This window comes from Abramis brama (genome assembly GCF_963993115.1).
Source record: "Abramis brama genome assembly, chromosome: 5".
Classification (NCBI taxonomy): domain Eukaryota; kingdom Metazoa; phylum Chordata; class Actinopteri; order Cypriniformes; family Leuciscidae; genus Abramis; species Abramis brama.
This window is the reverse complement of record NC_139967.1, coordinates 16095395-16114708: the sequence shown is the minus strand read 5'-3', so window position 1 is coordinate 16114708 and position 19314 is coordinate 16095395. Positions and strand designations below refer to the sequence as shown.

The window sequence follows — 19314 nt, the reverse complement described above, 5'->3', positions numbered from 1 at the left end:
TGTATTGCTATGTTTTTAAATAAATGAAAACATGTATATAATTACCAGACAAATACATCGAATTCGTACATCTTGGTTAACATTCATAAAATGAAACAGCTTGGGGATTTTTTAACCACAATCTGGCAACTCCCGTCATCTCGCAAATATCGCGAGAGTTGTTGTCCGCGCTGACAGTGCAGTGAAACAAGTTTCCATTCCTGATGATTACAAAACAGTAGGTCGAATTTAATTTATTATATTTTTTACACTTTTAAACGAATAATGTTATTACATACTTTTTGAGACTCAGTGATGTTTGATAAATTAGATTTACTTTGAATTATTATGCTAACCAGCTAGCAGTGTTATTGTTATAACGTTAACTTAGTTGTCAGCAGCTTGTGTCTTTAGAAACACTTAGATCTCTGAAATAATGAAATCCAAGCAGTACTTTTTTATGTCCACATAATCTGATGTCTCTTTGTCTGTCAGTCTGAAGAGAGAGAGAGAGAGAGAGAGAGAGAGAGAGAGAGAGAGAGAGAGAGAGAGGCTATCTTACAATTTACCATGGTTGTTCTCGCATAGTAAACCGTTTAAATGTAGTAAATATAATAAGATCATCGTAAAATAATTCTCATAACCAGAGATGGGTAACATTGGTTTTAAAAAATATTAAAATATGTTGTAAGAATAGTTATATAAATTCTCCTCTGTCCAGTTCCTGGTCTACTGCTACTGTGTGAGAGTGAACTAACGTTAGCAACCTCACTGTAAGCTTCTGAACATCCTGAACCTTAAGGTAAGCACCGCCCCACCGGTAAATGTCATTCAAATGGCCTATGTGTTCATCAGGTGAAGCAGAAAATGGCCTCGTATTTTGATGAGCATGACTGTGAGCCCACGAACCCAGAAGAACAGTACCGACAGAACGCCCTGCTGGAGCTGGCGAGGTAACTAACACGACAGTGCCATCTGGAGGAGATAAAAACATCAGAAATATGGTTAGCTAACACGTTATAAACTAGACCGATATTTAGCCCTAAACGGCTCGCCAATGGGCTCAGTTTCTTTTCAGTGTATAGATGTATATACATTACGTTCAAAAGTTTGCAGTCAGTAAGATAAAAAAAAATATATTTTTTTTATGTAGCAACGATTCATTAAATTGATCAAAAGTGACAGTAAATACATTTATAATGTTACAAAATATTTCAAATAAATGCTGTTCTTTTGAACTGTCTATTCATCAAAGGATCTTGAAACAAATGTATCACAATTTCCACAAACATTTTAAGCTGCAACTGTTTTCAACTTTGAAAAAGCATATTAGAATGATTTCTGAAGGATCATGTGACACTGAAGACTGGAGTAATTATGCTGAAACATTCAGCTTTGCCATCACAGGAATAAATTACATTTGAAAATATATTAAATTAGAAAACAGCTATTTTAAGTCTTAATAATTTCATAATATATGCAGCCTTGGTGTGTAAATGGACTTTCTAAAACATTAATAAACTTACTGACCCCAAACTTTGAACGGTACTATAGGTAGGTACTAAATTGTGCAGTATTATTATGTAATGATAGAGCTAACCATTTCAAAATCTTTGCGGCTATAGGTCTCTGATGCAGGGTCTTGACATAGACTCAGGTTCATTTGATTTGTCGGATTGGGACCAGCGTCTCCCCCCTCCTGCAGCAAAAGCTGTGGTTCAAAGTCTCCCTGTGGTCATAATATCCCCTGAACAAGCAGGTAAAAGAACAAGCAGGTATCCCCTGAACAAGCAGGTATTCCCTGCTCATTCATAATCATGTACAAACTTCACATTAAAAGAATACATTATGGCACAGCTGGAGGTAAATTGGTAATAACTGCAGATAGATATCTCCTTGTGTTGTGGCTATTGATTGAATTCAAGGGTCTTAAATCCATGGAGTCATTCTTCTTGAACTTTCCTCAAGCTCTTTCTTCATTTGACAGATAAAGGACTGAAGTGTCCGGTGTGTTTACTGGAGTTCGAGGAGGAAGAGACTGTGAGAGAGATGCCCTGTAAACATCTATTCCACACAGGATGCATCCTGCCTTGGCTCAGTAAGGTATGTTTACTGGTTCAATCTTCTGTATGATCCAGAAGTAAATACACTACCATTCAAAAGTTTGGGGCCAGAAAGTCATAAAAGTGACGGTAAAACTTTTACGTTGTTTAAAAAAAAAATCGTATTTCAAATAAATGCTGTAAATTATTTGAAATCTATATTATATATCCACAAAAATATTAAGCAGCACAGCTGTTTTCAACATTTACAATGCTAAGAAATCCACATATTAGGATTATTTCCGAAGGATCATGTGACACTGAATACTAGAGTAATGGCTGCTGAAAATTCAGCTTGGCTTTGAATTACATTTTAAAATATTTTAAAACAGAAAACAGTTGTTTTAACAGTTTGTACTGTATTTTTGATCAAATAAATGCAGAGACTTTTTATAAAAAAATATTACCGACCCCAAACTTTTGAATTGTACATTGATAATATTTAATGTTTCTACATAACATTACAGACCAATTCATGTCCCTTGTGTCGACTTGAACTACCCACTGACAATCCAGACTATGAGGAATTCAAAAAAGATAAGGTAAGACCTCGGTTTCCTGAAATGAGGGAACGAGACGTTGCATTCATGCCATGTTACTTATGCTCAGGTTTTTTGTTGTGACTGGCTCATTCAGTGGAAAGATTGTGAGGAAATGCTGTTCAGTGTGTGTTATAGGAAGAGTTGCCCACCAGATTTGCATGCTTGAACGCCATTGGCTATTGCAACGTCACATTCCCTCACTTCAGGTTATGCCAGTAACCCGAGACATTTTCTGTTCAAAGTCATGCACAGTTATTGTTATAACTATTGTTAAATAATTCTGCAACTTATTCATGGTGTTTTTCTTTACTATGAATGAACACTTTAAGAATATACCCAAGCATTTAGTTTTTTTTTTTTTTTTTTACAGGAACGGAGAAGACAAAGAGAACACAGATTAGAGGATCTACATGGAGCCATGTACACATGATCTCAACATCTCAAAAACTTGATACAACTACAAATATATGAGTTCAACTTTCAGTTTGTTGGAAGCGAGTTTACTGCGCAGGGACCACGCTTTGAAATTATTTTGTTTGCTTGTACTTGAAAAAACTATTTTATTGTTATCCCTTTTAAGGTTGATTTTGTATGGCTATGCACTGAAAACTGTTTGTATGAAACTCTAATGTAGCCTTATACACACATTTCTGATTTTATTAAATGTTTTAAAGCAATTTTTTTTATTGTAATTTGTTTGCTTCATGATCTTATATTCATTAATTTTGCTTCCTGAAGAGATTTCTTGCTGAATAAAATGCTGAATACATTTTATTGTGCTGATAATAAGCAATGAATGCCATAGTTAATGACAATGATCACTGTAGCCATGACTTGATCAGTGGACTTTACATTGTCCTCTTTCCAGTCAGTAAATTAAACCCTCCTTAGGAATACGGTAGAACTCTACCTCATGGAAAATGTGTGAATTTTAGCTGTGTTTATGTACAATTATGGTAATGACTCAACCTTGCTGACACAGACTTGTAATGACTATTGTAAATTACTAATGTTGGAGCAGAAAAATTCATTAGTCAAATAATCTTTTCCATATTTTTAAAATAAAAAGTGAGCTACTTTAAACATTGTGTGTATTATTAGTTCAAGGGTGTAGAAGAATTTATCTTTGAATGATCACAGACAGAAGTACAGATACACTTGTTTATTTTCCATAAGATGTTTTGGTAATTATTCAATATAAATCTCTCGTCAAAGAAAATCATTGAAATTATACATAAATCTTACTTATTTACATAAGTAATTTATCAAATAAAAATAATCTTTGCATTATTTTTATTTCGATTTTGGAGTGTGATCCTCAAGTCTTTGTTCCGTTCTCCACAGATGCATTGTGTTGATAAAAAATACTTTGATTACATTGTTTAAAGGCATCAGAAAAATAACTTCTATCTAGAGAACAGCTGCAATTCATGAAACATCCAAGAAATAAACATCGTCAAGCAAAAACACATATTTCCATCATTTTCATGTGAGGAGATTCACATAGTCCTCAGTTTTTAAAGTGTGGGATCCTCAATCCTATATATTAGGCTCTTACAAACATTGTCTCACGATCACAGATACATCGTAAAAGTTGGCAACAAAATTCAATGAAAATATCCAACAATTTTCCCATGTGATTTTTAAGTATTTGACCAAGTCTAAGAAACAAGAAACGATTCTTACACAACCTTTTGCTCTTAGGTGACCTATAAATGACTAACCTATTATTCAGATAATATAATATGCACTATATGCATTGGCAAATATTGCATGTAATTTATACCAAATGATATGGCAAAAAAAAAAGCAATGAGAAATGACATCAACATTGACTTAAGGTTTATAAGCTCATTTAAACATGCTTTATATTCGTCAAGATTTTATTCCCTTTTGTTTTTGTTTAAATTACATTTGACCCGTTATGTAACTGCAGTTTGGTTTGAGTTGAGTGTATTGTGTAATGACCAAATAATAAATTGTGGAGATAGCAATGTAAAAAAAGAAAAAACCTTTAAAAATGATATTTTATGGATGGTTTCAGTTGTACAGTGCAGCCCTGTGAATCTTCCCTTGCATGCGAAGAGCGAGAAACAATATTTCAAATAGCTCTCCAATAATAGAAGAGTCAACAGAGATAAACATGTATGATGCCTAGAGACCACCTCTAAATTTACAGTCTAATCATTGGCATGAAACTTGTCTGTCCCATTGAAGGGCAGCAAACAAACAGAGACAGTAACTGGCACATTTCTGTGTGAAATTTAAACATTAAAGCACAATAAAATCTGGAGTTACTTTAAAAACAATTCAGACCATTTGATTGACAGTCTGAATTGGAAACATCAAACAAATACGACAGTAACGTTAAGGCCACCATAACCACTCAACCCTCAGAAAGTTCAAACACGGTTTCCTAGGTTCCAGCCTGGAGACCAGTCAATGTCATTCATATAATCGCTTCAGAAGGTGATAATATTGCAGTACTGTCATTTTCTCAGTGGCTATGTGTCCTAATACACAAAAAAAAAAAAAAAAAAGGTAAATGAATCAAAGGCATATGGTACATATTTAGCTAAATAAAATGAATCCTTTGGCAGCGGAGAAAAACAAAAACCGATGTGCTGATAACGTAAAATATCACTTTTCACACCAGTTTGATTAGTTATGTCAGTGTGGATCACAAAACTACGCAAAACAATCAGCAAAGATATGTAAGCAAAATCACAATGTAAAACGCTGAATGGATGTGGCATTTTTGGAGTGGTTTTCATGACCCTTGACAGAGAAAACAAAAATATATAAAGAAATATTATTTAAAAAATATATATACTGTATATATAAAACGTACAGTCAATGCGAATATACTTAATCTACAACTTTTCAACTGATCAGGAAGGCAAGGTTAGAGCTGGTGTCACCTTACATTACTAACTCCTGCTCGAAATGAAAAACAAAAACCATCCCGTAAAAGAATAAACAGGACAAAAGCAACCCCAGCATGACAAAACATTTATCCTACCCACAGCATCATTAAAAAGGCCACCATTACAAAAATGGGTGAATACGACTTCATTTAACAAATTCGATTAGAATTTAAATGTATTTTTCTACTAATTCCAAAATAACAGGTACTCAAATGGCTATAGTTCGATCCATACCTTAGACATTCACGATTTCAAAACTGATAATAATACTCGGTTCCTGATAGTCTGCAATCCCGAATAAAAGTGAAAAGAACTTAAAACTACAAGTTCATTCGTTGTGTTACGTGCAAATCATCCATTTGCAACAGTAAGGGTGGGCAAACAGAAGCAAGATAACCCTGAAACATTTGTGCAAGTACAGTAAAAATTGACCCCATCACCCAGTGGAACAGTTCAAGCGACAGCAAAGTAACATGACAAACCATTGGATCTGTGCTTCCAATAACCTTAAACTTTAAAGTGGAGCTAAAATCCCCCTTCTGTCTTTATCTTTAGAAAAATGCTCATTCTCATCCACAAACAACCCAACAGAAGCTTCTCGCAAGGCAAAAACAAGATGAAAAAAGACAAATCTAGACAAAACTCAATATACAACAGTCACGCGTGTAAACCCGATCAACTCTTAACCTGCCTCGACTCAGACTGGACGGTTCCTCCGAATCACTTTAATCTCGGCCCAAGCGTGGTCTTTAATGTAGAGAGCACCGTCGTGAGGCATCCCATCTGCCAGTATGTGACTGCCTGTGTTCCGATGCGTTTAAAGCATTGCGATGTTCTCATGAGTGCAGTTCAAATGAGTGGAGGTGCTGCTTCCCCCTGGAGATTTCAAACCCTTGCTGCTTCCCAGGGCGCCTGTTGGGATGTCGTCTCCGATCATGACACCGGGCCCGTGCGAGAGGTTCCGCTGGAGGCCGGCCAACATGGTCTCGGTTGTGACCGTGCCGAACTCGTAGGTGAAAGTCCCGTAGAACACGAGGATGATTACAGTGAAGACCCACTCACAGATGGCCGCCGCATGTTGTAAAACAAAGCTCTCGTGGATGAAGAATATTCCACCTGAGAGGGACCGTCAAGGATTCAAACCGTTTCAAGCTTATATTTGTGTGAGCTGAAGGCACAGCTGGTCTCGATGGAATTAACTTTAGTGTGGAAAGCCATGGATTATTTATGGAGACACTGGTTAATTAGCTGCTCTCAGTTACATTACCCAACAACCCTTTAGCCCCCCTTTTTCCTCCGGTTGGGGAAAAAACTATTCATAAATCATTGACGAACACAGTAGCAATAAAGCAGGAAGGCCGGGAGACTCCAGCTGGGATCATCCGTCTCCATGCCGACATTTACACTGAAGCAATTAGATTACACCTCCACTATAATACGAGTCAGGGGCTTAATGATCGTGACCAGAACCTCAGCAGGAGGACAAACAAATAAAAGCACAGCTTTCCTTGCCCTGATTGCGGCGTTAATTATTTAAAACGACTGATGCTAAATGGTATAGTTCAAAAATGGCATTTCTGCCATCATTTACTCCCCCTCGTGTTGTTGCATTCCTGTATAACTTATTTGAAGAACACAAAAGCTGTATTTTTGAAGAATGTTGTTCTTTTCCATGCAATTACAGTGAATGAGAATCTTGCGAACTATAAATGTATTATAAAACTAGTTCATATAACTTGTGCACTATACTGCAAATCTTCTGAGGCTATAATAGCTCTGTGTGAGGAACAGGACAAAATTAAAGTAATGATATGAAAGTAGCGATAGATATTTTCTTCCGTATTATTACATACATCTAAGTGCAAAAGATTATCGAAAAAAAAAAAATGTAGGGCGTGGTCTTGGTTCTATCCGCTTGTTGATAGGATGGAGGCAGATATGAATGCAAGCTTGCGATTATGTGAAAGGGGCGGAGTTTAAGCAGATTAAGAAGTCTGTCATTTCACCTGAAGATCGAGTTATGATATTATTAAAAATTATGAGGTGAAACAAACATTCTTTTGAGTGGGATCTTTTCTGCTGAATCAGTTCATAAAACTAGACTTTTCACTCATCTGTTCCTCGAGTTCAACTCACTGACTCACAGAGGTAAATAGCTCTCTGGAGGAAAATATTGTCAGTACATAACTTCATATATGTCTGTTCCTCACACAAAACAATTGTATGACTTTAGAATACTTGGAACATATTGCACAAATCATATAGAGCACTTTTATGATAGCTTTATGATGCCTTTGTGTCCTTTTTGAAGCTTAAAGGGATAGTTCGCCCAAAAATTTTAAGTCTCATTTACTCACCAAATCTTTCCTTCTTTCTTCTGCAGGACACAAAAGATGTTTTGAAGAATGTTGGTACCCAAACAGTTTTGGTGGTTACCACTGACTTCCATTACACATACAAAAAAAACAAAACAAAAAAAACAGCCATTTCTCAAAATATCTTCTTTTATGTTCCACAGAAGACAGAAAGTCATAGAGATAAAGAACGAGAATGAGGGGGAGTAAATGCCAGAATTAAATTTTTTGGTGAACTATCCCTTTAAGAGCCAACTATCCCCAACATGCACTCATTGCATGGAATAGAGCGACCAGTACAATTCCTCAGAAACACGTCAGGTTTGGAATGATATGAGAATGAAGAAATGACAATAGCTCTCAAATTACACAGGTAATACGGTCTAAATAAACAAGACAAACAAGTTAAAGCAATCCATCTCAAGACAAATTATGAAGACACACGTATTCATCATTTTCCAGTCACACTCAACAAGGAAGGATACTAAGAACCAGTGTGATGAGAGCACCAGTAGCCAGTGCTACACGCACGTGAGCCATCCAGTAGTCCAGAGAGGTGACAGCCACCCGGTAGGTCAGCAAACATTGCAAACACACGAACAGAATGCCTGCTGGGAAGGCGGCACCTGCACCTACATAGTGAAGTGTTTTTGCATGGTCCACCTAGTCGAAAAGCAGTGCAGTGTTATTCAAATAATAATAAATCAAAGCATTTGAACATTGAACATTGAAAACAGACACACTTGTGTGACATCTAACTTGGTGGACAGAAACCATTGACATGTCTGATATGTCTTTCTGCAACAAGAAACTTGCCTATTGCACGCTCAGCATATGGATGGAAGTGCTGTTAAAGATGAGGGACTGAAATGCCCTCTAAAATCCATTTTGAAGAATGCGACTGTTGCATGCATTGATCAATACTAATCACTTTGAGAACATAAGCCTCTCTGAAACACTCTGATGCTGATCAATGCATCCGTCTGATGCAGTGAATGTACGGCCCATGAAAAGACTGAAGGTGAAGAGTCAGCCCTTAATATCTTCTCATAAAGCACTAACACAAGAACAAAAGCACAATACCATTTTTGGTATGTGAATGGTGACTGGGGCATGACAATAAAGTCAAGGTTTAATAATGTTCTACTATCAGTCTGCTATGAGATAAATGTGTCAACCAAACAGTGTTTAGGCAGAATTGTGTGACTGACCTGGAAGTTGCCCACCATGACTAGTCCTACAGCATTAGTACATCCAGACACAAGTCCGCTGGTGTTGAGCCAGCAATGGTTCCGGTGCTCGATGATCTGAGCGTACCGTAGCAAACACACCAACGCCACTTCAATAAAAAGAAAACAGAAACACTCAGATCACGTCACATTTTATTTTGTTTATATTTCTTCCATAGTGTAGAGCATAGTTTTCTTTTCTTTGCTCTGCCAATATTTTCAATATATATTTTTTATACTATTAGGATATTAAAAACCTCATTGCATTAGAAATATCAAATCAAGTAGTAGCAACTACGAACAAATGATGCTAGAACTTTACTGATAGTCCACTACTTTTATTCAGCAATGATACATTACATTGATCAAAATAAGCTGTATTTATAATGTTACAAAAGATTCCTATTTAAAGTAAATGCTGTTCTTTTGAGCTTTCTATTCTAGCTTTCTACTGTTTCAAAACAGAAAACAGTTATTTTAAATCATAATAATTTAGTTTTTACTGAATTTTTAATCAAATAAACACAGCATTGTAGAGACGTCTTTCACAAAACGTCAAAAATCTTCCAAACCCCAAGCTTTAAAATGGTAGTGTATGTTAGAAACCTGAAGTGTGTGCTATATATTTCAAATTAATGTAACTTGATTTGATATTTTGTCATATAATACTAAAGCCATTCATACATTTTAGTATCCAAATACTTTTTGGGAACCACTTAATTTAGATTTTATATTACTTTTTAGCTGTACTTGCCTACACAATTCTTATGGTTTTTAACTTCTATTTAGAAAGGTCTTGATATCTTACGTGTTGTGGTGTGTTGTGTAAAAGTGTGTAATAACACACCTCTGATTTCATATCACAACAACACAAATAGAAGCAGATGACAGCCAACCTTCAACAAGATAAGGACAATCAAACCCCTAATCATATCAACATATCAATAAACCACAAATGAACCGACACAGGAAAACATTCATTCGTTATGATGCAATAAGTAGCGTGTCCTCTCATGCAGGGATCCGTCTTTGCGGCACCTCTGCCACTGGGACTCAAAAAGCATTAAATGCAAGTGTGCTGAATGCTTCCATTCATGCTTTGTTCTCTGTTATTCGATATGTCACTGCTGGTGTAGAACGTGTGAAAATATGAGAACAAGCGGTCTTACCCATAAAAGCTCCCACATTACCAATGAGACTGAACAGACAGCTCTCGGGAGGGTAAGATCCACATTTACTGAATCAAAGTGAAGACAAAGACATTGTTAGATCACACTGGAAATAAATGCAGACTCGAAATAAAGAGGAAGAGCTCAAAATAAAGGCAACCTAATGAGGGGGATGTCTTGAATGGTGCAGCATGTTTTCTGGAAGCCCGGCTTGGCTGTTTCCACTGTGCATGTCACATTGTACGACCTTTAAAATAATAGCATTGACGATCAAATGACAAATATCAAATACTCTAAATAAACTGACCGAAATAAGCCCAACTTACCAGTTTTCGACAGGGCAAACATGGTGGTTCATTACAGCCATAGCGTATCTGAGGACAGAGCAAAACATCACTATATTATTGTATATGTTTGCAATTAAACTATTATAGTAGTATATGTACTATTGTACTAGTATATGGAACTATTTGATGTGACAAACAATAACGAACAGCTTTTAAGGGTGACATCATATTTTACTCACACTATCCATATCCCAGTGATACAGAAGGCAGCCAGGCTGACAGGCAGTATGATCCAGGCAGTCATTGGTCTGACGGTGAGGCCAGTCTGTCCCAAGCATGAGGGGGAGGAACACAGTGGACTGGAGGGGTGAGACAAGGGGGGGATGACGAGGGGGCACTGACATGCAAGGACACACAGGGAGGGGACATGAGAGGAGGAGAGGGATGCCACGCTTGCCCCTTCTTTCCGGCTGCCAAATCCAGGCCTGAAGCAGTGTTTTTGGAAACAAAGCAGGTAAATATAGGAGAGAGACTTAGATCAAATGATCAATTCGTTCATTAAAATAAACACCTTAACAGACAACTTTAAAAGCCATGACAGAATTCGCAATTCGTTTCACATCTATAACGTGACATTTTGCAGAGAGAGACTATAGGTAGACATCAGTAAAGCAAATAACTTTCAGGGTGGAGCAAGTTATTACAATTTGATTAGGCTAAACATTATTAAAAGAATGGAATAATGTGTAGCAGCATTAAGTCATTAACAGTAAGACCAGGAATGTGCATTAAAGTTGTGATGAAATGAAGTAGCCACAGATCTTTTATTGTGAGTGCAACAAATAATCAAAAAAGTTATCCAAAAAAAACTGCAGAGCGGGGTTTTGGTTCAATCTGGTTGTTGATTGGAAGGATGGCAGATCTGATTGTGAGCTTGCAGTGGATTGTAAGAAAGAGGCGGGTTTAAGCAGACTAGATGACAGTAAGGGCTAGCGCAAAATGCGGCATCGGCATCTCGCAATGGCACTTCCGGCGGCATCTCCAGCAGCCAGGGACTGTCTGCCGATACAGAGGCATCTCCAGCAGCCAGGGACTGGCACCTGCCGGTACAGCGGCACCCACTTCCAGTGGCATCTCCAGAAGCCACAGACTTTCTCAGCCAGCTGCCAGTAAATCAAGTGACGTGTGTGATGATGACAACTTCTGAATCATTATCACAGTTATGTTTCAGCGCAGATGAAAGTAATAAAGCACGTATTCTACATGTAGGCTGATTTTTTATTTATTTAAAAAATGCAGTGTATTAAATAGTAGATTTCAAATGCTATTCTCAGTGTTTAAAGGGGTGGTTGATCATAATTTCACCTTTCTAACTTTAGTAAGTGTGTAATGTTGCTGTTGGAGCATAAACAACATCTGCAAAGTTATAACGCTCAAAGTTCAAAGAAAAGGAAGATATTTTCTTTTAAAGAAATAGCTTTAAATAGCTTTAAATAGACTACACAAGCTTCCTCCCGGGTTAGTGACATCACTAACCCTAAAATTTACATAAACCCTGTCCCTGGAACACGATTTATAGATTATCAAGACAGAATATGCTAATCAATGACTAGAAGATAACTACACATCAGCTACATAAATTCATCGACTAACCATTCAGAAATGTTGTCTACATGTTGTCACTTCTTGACTCTCTCCATCTTTGTCTGACTCTGATTTGAACATAAAAGGCTAAACATTTCCGAAATTTTCAGTGCATGTCTGTGTGAGGTAAAAGGACACAAGCTGTTGTAGCTCCGTGTGCTGGGAGCAGCAGCTCATTTGCATTTAAAGGGACAGACACAAAAATGGTGCGTTTTTTTTTTATTTTTAAATTTTTTGGTGAACTATCACCAAAAATCATGTAAAATTTTAACATGCTATATAAAAATATCTGTGAGGTATTTTGAGCTAAAACTTCATATACAGGGCTTTATACCACCCCTTTAAAGCATGACCATTATAGGTGACTGTAGCATTACTGTATAGCATTACTGCAGCCTATGTTGTAGCAACTCATAATATTGAAACTACAAATAATAACTAATAAGCATTACATTATTATAATAATGTAATAATTCTCTCTATATATATATATTAGTGCTGTCAATCGATAAAAATGATTTCTGTAATTAATCGCAATTTTTAAATATTTTTATGTTGTAATAATTTCACAGTTACTCTCCAAATTAATGTAGGTGTAGAAACAACTTAAAGACATTATATTTTAAATATTTGTTTAATAGCATCTTTTGTATGAATAAAGGCCAGTATCACTGATACTGATACTTGACATAACTGGCATTTTGGCATAATTGTCTGTATATATATATATATGCGCTATGTCTTTAAAATAAGAAAACATTTCAGAATAGCCTGCCCTACTGCATTATATTGTCCCAAATCCTTGCTTCACCTAGTCTGTAAAGCCTGGAACACACCAAGCCGACGGTCGGCCGTCGGGCAGTTTCCGTGCGTCGGCCGACTATATCTTCTCAGTGTGTTCCGCACCGTCGGCTGAAATTGGTCCTCGTCGGCTTTGTAACGGCCGATTCGACATGTTGAATCGGCGTCGGGCCGTGGTGAAAGAGGGAACTCTGATTGGCTGTTCAGCTTAGTGAATGAGTCAGTGCACGAGAATAATAGCAAAACAGCGAGCAAAGTCAAAACGGTACAGATAGAAGGCTGTTCTAATGTTACGTCATCTTACCTGAGTGTTCCTTGGCGAATATTTCAATATTAACACGAGAGGAGTGGAATAAAGAAAGTGTTTAGCAGGATTGATATTCAAAACGGTAGGTTAAGCACGCACTGCTTTGTTTACCGTTTGTGTATCTGCAGCCGCAGCGTCGGTTTCCCTTTTTGAATAACGAATATAGACGAATATATCTGCAGAAATAGACAGTTGTCTCATTTACACGCAGGCGCAGAACGCGCATTCTAGCTGACAGTCGGCTGTAGTTCTCTCGGTGTGTTCAAGTGCAGCTTTTTACCCCGACGCGAGGCGACAACACAGTCGGCTTTCATCAGCGCTAGTTCGTCGGCGTCGGCTTGGTGTGTTCCAGGCTTAAGATTGAATGTTTTAATATTAGAAACGGTGCTGGCAGATATATTATACAGGCCACTCTTTTTTTTTATTTTTTATAAATTAGTCTAAAAAAAAAGTCTAAAAGGTTATAAATGATAAACGAATTAATTAGCCTATGTAAAAAAAAATCGTCTGAAATTAATAAATAAAGACTTTCTTCCATCATTTTTGAACGAATCTCTTATTGAGTCTGAATGATTCAATATCAAATACATTTCAACACTCACTGAAATCACTTACTCATTTTGATCGCGGATGCTGCAATATAAACTTTTACCCCAGTACTTTTGTTATTATTTGATGTTTGCAACTCAGAAATTGCAATACATTGAGGTTGAACACACTGTTTGTGAAGTTGTTTCAGACATAGTTTACATGAGCGATGTTTTCTCTGGCAGCGCGCGAAAGCATGTTTAAAAATTCGGATGCGATCGTGATTAAAAGGTTTAATAGACAGCGGAATCATTAGGCATAAGGTCGTGTCCTTGTCACGATCCAATCTGTTAATGATAAATCGTGCATAGGCTGCTACATACATATAAATAGGCTATAGATCCTAGATATAATGCTATTTCTTTTTTCACATGTAGTTTTTACAGTAAAAAATACTACGCTGAATTATGTAACTGGTCACTGTGGTCAGGTGTTATAAACCGCGGCAGCTGGCGGAAAAGTCCCTGGCTGCTGCTGGAGATGCCGCCGGAAGTGCCGCATAGAGAGGCGTCTGTCGTTTCACTGGAAGATCAGGTTATGACATTATGATTTAAAATTACGAGATCAAATAAAAAAAATAAAAAGCAACACATGCATGAATGAATCATTCACAATAAGATCAATAGTTTGCAATTAGAAAATAGGGAGAATTTCCATTTCATGCTGACTTTAAGAAAGGAGAGAATCGAGTTTGATGTCATGTTTACTTGAGCAGCCAATGTTCATGCACAAATGGTAATGTCAAACTCAGGGTTTTTAGAGCTTATTTCCACTTGCCCTTTTGGCCCATTGATTTTGTAACAAAGAGCAATAGTCCAGAGTCATATCCTGCAGTCGGAGTGTCTATGCTGCAGTGAACTATAAAAACTTAAGCTGTACTGGAATTCTCCACATGACTGCCACATGATGCTGCCTTAAAACCAGGCTGGAAAGCAATACTGATAAGTGGTAGCCCACAAATGACCTTTGGTATGATGATGACTACTACAATGATGTCTAGACAGTCGGCCTACAAGGTTTTCAAGCATATGTGTAATCAGAAAATCTAAACCTTACTTTAGGATATAACGTTAGATTACAAGCATCAGCACATAAAAGACTGTTACTGATGTTGACATCAACAACTCAGGCAGGTGAATATCCGGATGACTTCATGTCACTCATTTGCATTACAAACTAAAGTGTCATACAGGCGACCTTCATTGATCTCACGGTATCTTTTGAGCAATCAAACATAGTGTGCATCTTTTCTGGTTCGTTCTAAATATGAACTGACTGACTGTCTCAGTTCCCAGATAGCAATTCCGTTAACTAGCAATGAAGCTAACATAGATTTTGTTTCGAAACCGATTGAGCTGCCTTCTTGGACAGCATTTTGGGAAAACATTCGAACGCGGCAGAGATTTCCCAAAATGCTGTCTAGGTAGGCAGCTCACTCGGTTTTGAGACAGCCATAGAGTCCACCAAATCCTTGAAAAGATTGCTGGCGCCAGAGAAGCAAATTCCTTACTGCTTGTAATAAGTGAGTTAAAGAAATTATTCAGAGTTCTGCTGGAAATATCCGTAAATTGTTTATGTTTAACAAGCAAATAATACATTAATAATAACATACCTCAAGTCCTGCTACTCCCTGCTTCCAACCTCACTCAACCGTGGTTGTTGCTTTAAGATAAGGCACTGTTACTAAACCCGTTCCTCGCGCCTCACTGTAATTGTAGTTATTTGTCGATTGGATAAGAATGCGTTACAAGGTGTCGCAATTTTCAGATGACTACTTTACCCACAATGCCAATGTACGGCGAACGAGGGGCTCAAAAAAAAAAAAAAAACCCGTCAAGACTGATAAAGGGTAATACAGCGACGTTCAAAGGCACAACAGCGCTATGAAGAGGTTCATTTAAAAAAAAAATGCTTGCCTTAATTTAACGTACTTCGTTAAATAAAATACATACAATAATATTATATATTTATATTATATTGATAAACCGGACTAATTTGAAACTTTGCAGCATTATCCACTTTTTTTTAAAATACAATTTGTTTAAAAAAATGTTTGATATTTTAAATTTATTTATTTGTTTATTTATTCGGGACAGTGCACATATGAACAATCTTACACTCCTGTAAAGACTGTAAATGAGCCATATTATAGCATAAAGGCTAATTTTCATCTGTAGTCCTGAGGCAGGAAGACAACAACACAAAAGAATAATATGACAAACAATATACAGTATCAGTCAAGAACACATTGACACGCATTCAGAGAAATTACATTACAGCAATAAAATTAGTCAAAATGAGGACATAACTGGGAACTTTTAAGAAACTGTTTAAGATGCTTTTTAAATGTGCAATAAGTGGGACATTCTCTAATGTTTGTTGGGAGGCTGTTCCAAAAATGACTTCCTGTGATAGACAGAACAGTTTGTCCAAAGGTTGTTTTTCTGTGTGGGATCTCTAGGTCTCCTCTAAGTGAGGCTCTAGTGCAAAGACCTCTGTCAGTCCTTGGTTTAATGTATGTAGAAAGTGGACGTGGGGCTAGTCCGTGAAAAACTTTATAAATTAAACAGCTATTTTTTAAATGAATACAATTTTCAAAATTGAGCATATTGTATTTTTCCAAAATATTACACTGATGGAATGACAGTGGCTTTTGATCAAATATTTTTATAGATTTTTTGAATAACATTTCAAAATATTTTTTTAAAATTGTGCCAGGTTGTGATGCAGTAATCTATGTGTGAAAATATCATTGAATGTAGGAACAGTTTAGCAGAAGTAATTGTCATTGATGGTCTGATTTGTTTAAAGTTATGTAGATTGAATTTGATTGTGTTCGCTGTAAGTTTGATGTGTTTTTTAAATGAGAGTGTTGGGTCCAGTGTGACCCCGAGGTACTTGAACTCTTCTACAATGCCAAGTTCAGGAACACATTGGACCGCTCCAGTTTTATGGATTTTATTGTGAACATCATAGCAACAGTTTTCTTTTTGTTCAATAATGTAAAGCCAATGCTGTATATTCTCTAGTGCTGATGTGAGGATGGATGATGCTTCCTCTGTGCTTTTAGCAGGTGTAAAAATAACCGCATCATCAGCATACATTTGGAAATGGACTTTTTGACTAACATTTGGCAAATCATTTATATATACAGAAAACAATACTGGTCCCAAAATAGAACCTTGTGGTACCCCTGCTGGACATTCAAGGTAAGACGACATAGTGCCACCAACACTCACAGATTGTCTTCTATTGGACAAGTAAGATTGAAACCAAGCTAGCGCATCTTCTGCAAAGTTGAAGTGAGTCAGTTTAGACAGAAGGGCTCGATGGTCTACTGTATCGAACGCCTTCTTTAAATCCAAAAAGACTGCACCAACACAGGTGGTATTATCAAGCAAGGATTTCACTGTTTCTGTGAAGACACAGTTTGCCGTCTCTGTGGAGTGGTACTACTGGCGAAACCCAAATTGCATGGGGTGCAAGAGAGAATGGCCGTGGCTGAGGTGTTTATTCAGCAGCTAAATGTAGGCCTATGATATTTTAAATTGCTTTATAGGGGGTGATTCTTATAGAGAAACCATCAGTATAGAGTATAGGTATAGTATATTACACGTATATTACACTGTATTTATATATTAGCTGTCCCCTATGACTAAAATATCATTGTATCATCATATCTTTTTAATAGCTGTTTTTAATAGCTCATTGGTTGCAACTTGCAATATTAATAATAATAAAAAACATTAGCACACATTCAGGCAAGACTATGGATTTCCCATTTATATTCAGCATTTAGACATTTTAAACTGCTCTAAATATTAGTTGTTGCATGTGTTTTTTTATGTTAGAAATGTATCCCGTTTATTAGTCATATAATACTTGCAGGCCAGAATGTGTTTTTTGGTGTTATATAATTTTTTTTAATTAATCATAACTAACATTTCTTTTTGCTTCAGGATTAACATTTATGCTTTTGAAAACTAAATGTCCCCAACACTTGGGCCAAAGTGTGTCTTAATCATGTTTGAGTAAAACAAAAGGGGAAATGAAACTATCTAAATATATAAACCCATGACTTTGAGTAACGAGGTGAAGTAATCAAGAAATCCAGATTTGCCTTTACCTAGTAACAAAGGGTTTCCTGAATTATGAAGAACCAATCAGAAACATGATGTAATGAATCATGTCACCTTTCAAACAGGTATTGAAGTATGCTTAGAGATAAATAGAGAATTTCTAGCACATTGGCATTTAACGTTTTGGTAGTTCCATGAAAACTGTTTAAAATGAACTAAAAAGTGTATTATTCACTTTGTATATTTGTAGTAAAATAAATAAATAATAATAAAAAAATGTATCCGTGCCCACAGATTGTGCACTATGAGGTTGGGTACATTGTCTGGAGTACTTGCATGGCTATTTTCTATCACAGTGCTGTAGCAGGGAGTGACAGGTCATTTTTCCCATCCATAGCTGTTATTGCTGTAAGAATTATTCCTTGTTCTGTCAAGCTGAACTCTGGTATGAAGTATTTAAAATCTGTTAAATATTGAGAATGTGTTTAAATCAGTCTGCAAATGAAAAACTCTGCAAATAGCAATATTTCAAATATTCATACCAAATGTTTTGTTTTTGATTTATAGTAACGCACATTATGATTGAATAAATAATTATTTTGAGATTACATGCATTTTTGTGTTTTATGTTTGTAATCTCAGGGTATTTTACTAAATTCAGTGTTTATTGTGACTGCCTAAATGCAGCAAATCACATTTCTATATGCCTAAAGATATCATTAATACAGTCAAAAGAAAATGAACGATATGTAGGACTTGTTTTTAGAAGAACTGCTTTTTTAATTTATCTAAATTTACATTTCATAACACTTTTTGGAAATACAGAATGGAAATAGATCTTGAGAAGATTAAATCCAACTAATTTATTATCGTGGCCATGAATGAACTGACTGAACTTTGATGAAATCTAAAAATAGAATGCACAGGATGAAGGAAATGTGATTCTGACCTAAAACTTGAATGATCTAAATAATTTATTTAAAAAAATATTTGGGTTGTAAAAGTGTGTGTTTTTGGACTACATGCAATTTCAGTGGCTTTCCTTCTTTGTTCTCATGTTTCCCATTCCTTTTTTATGTGTGATGAAGGAAATGTTCCTTGTTTAAATAATTCAATACAATTTTCACTAATTAATTTGTTGGGTTTTTATTTTAGGGTCAGCTTCATCATCTGGGCATAAAATTGTTACATGTCCCTAGATGGCAGCAGAACATAATCAGTCACATCCCTATATTAGATGACAGATGTAATAGCTAATGCAACATGCTTGTTTTTATGTTGTGCAGTAACTCATATCTCTGTTAAC

General features: G+C 36.3%; 2 protein-coding genes across 4 annotated transcripts; one reads left to right on the top strand and one right to left on the bottom strand.

The window, feature by feature from the left end:
- Nucleotides 1-137: 137 nt before the first annotated feature.
- rnf181 (ring finger protein 181) lies at nt 138-3706 on the top strand. Of its 3 annotated transcripts, XM_084115297.1 has the most exons (7): nt 140-217; nt 701-752; nt 835-932; nt 1605-1738; nt 1967-2082; nt 2549-2623; nt 2994-3706. In XM_084115297.1, the coding sequence occupies exons 3-7, from the start codon at nt 847-849 to the stop codon at nt 3051-3053; spliced, it is 471 nt and encodes a 156-aa protein (XP_083971423.1). In that variant the 5' UTR covers nt 140-217; nt 701-752; nt 835-846; the 3' UTR covers nt 3054-3706. The 3 variants fall into 3 exon arrangements, with proteins under 3 accessions (XP_083971424.1, XP_083971423.1, XP_083971425.1); XM_084115298.1 differs by lacking the exon at nt 701-752 and having other exon boundaries at nt 138-217; XM_084115299.1 differs by lacking the exon at nt 835-932 and having other exon boundaries at nt 149-217; nt 701-781.
- A 2027-nt stretch (nt 3707-5733) lies between these two features.
- On the bottom strand, nt 5734-15642 carry tmem150aa (transmembrane protein 150Aa). The gene is made up of 8 exons (XM_084115288.1): nt 15542-15642; nt 10829-11074; nt 10629-10676; nt 10463-10549; nt 10303-10370; nt 9116-9243; nt 8390-8567; nt 5734-6666 (listed from the first exon to the last, which is right to left on the bottom strand). Exons 2-8 carry the CDS (start codon nt 10891-10893, stop codon nt 6368-6370), a joined length of 873 nt encoding a protein of 290 aa, XP_083971414.1. The 5' UTR covers nt 10894-11074; nt 15542-15642; the 3' UTR covers nt 5734-6367.
- Between the last annotated feature and the right edge of the window lie 3672 nt (nt 15643-19314).

Bases quoted from the DNA above. Each gene is read 5' to 3' on its own strand.
- rnf181 (XM_084115298.1), top strand. From the start codon at position 847: ATGGCCTCGTATTTTGATGAGCATGACTGTGAGCCCACGAACCCAGAA. The intron at 933-1,604 runs GTAACTAACACG...TTGCGGCTATAG, and splicing joins GCCCTGCTGGAGCTGGCGAG to GTCTCTGATGCAGGGTCTTG. The intron at 1,739-1,966 runs GTAAAAGAACAA...TTCATTTGACAG, and splicing joins AATATCCCCTGAACAAGCAG to ATAAAGGACTGAAGTGTCCG.
- tmem150aa (XM_084115288.1), bottom strand. From the start codon at position 10,893: ATGACTGCCTGGATCATACTGCCTGTCAGCCTGGCTGCCTTCTGTATC. The intron at 10,677-10,828 runs GTGAGTAAAATA...CTCTGTCCTCAG, and splicing joins ATCACTGGGATATGGATAGT to ATACGCTATGGCTGTAATGA. The intron at 6,667-8,389 runs GTATCCTTCCTT...GGTCCCTCTCAG, and splicing joins TCTCATCACACTGGTTCTTA to GTGGAATATTCTTCATCCAC.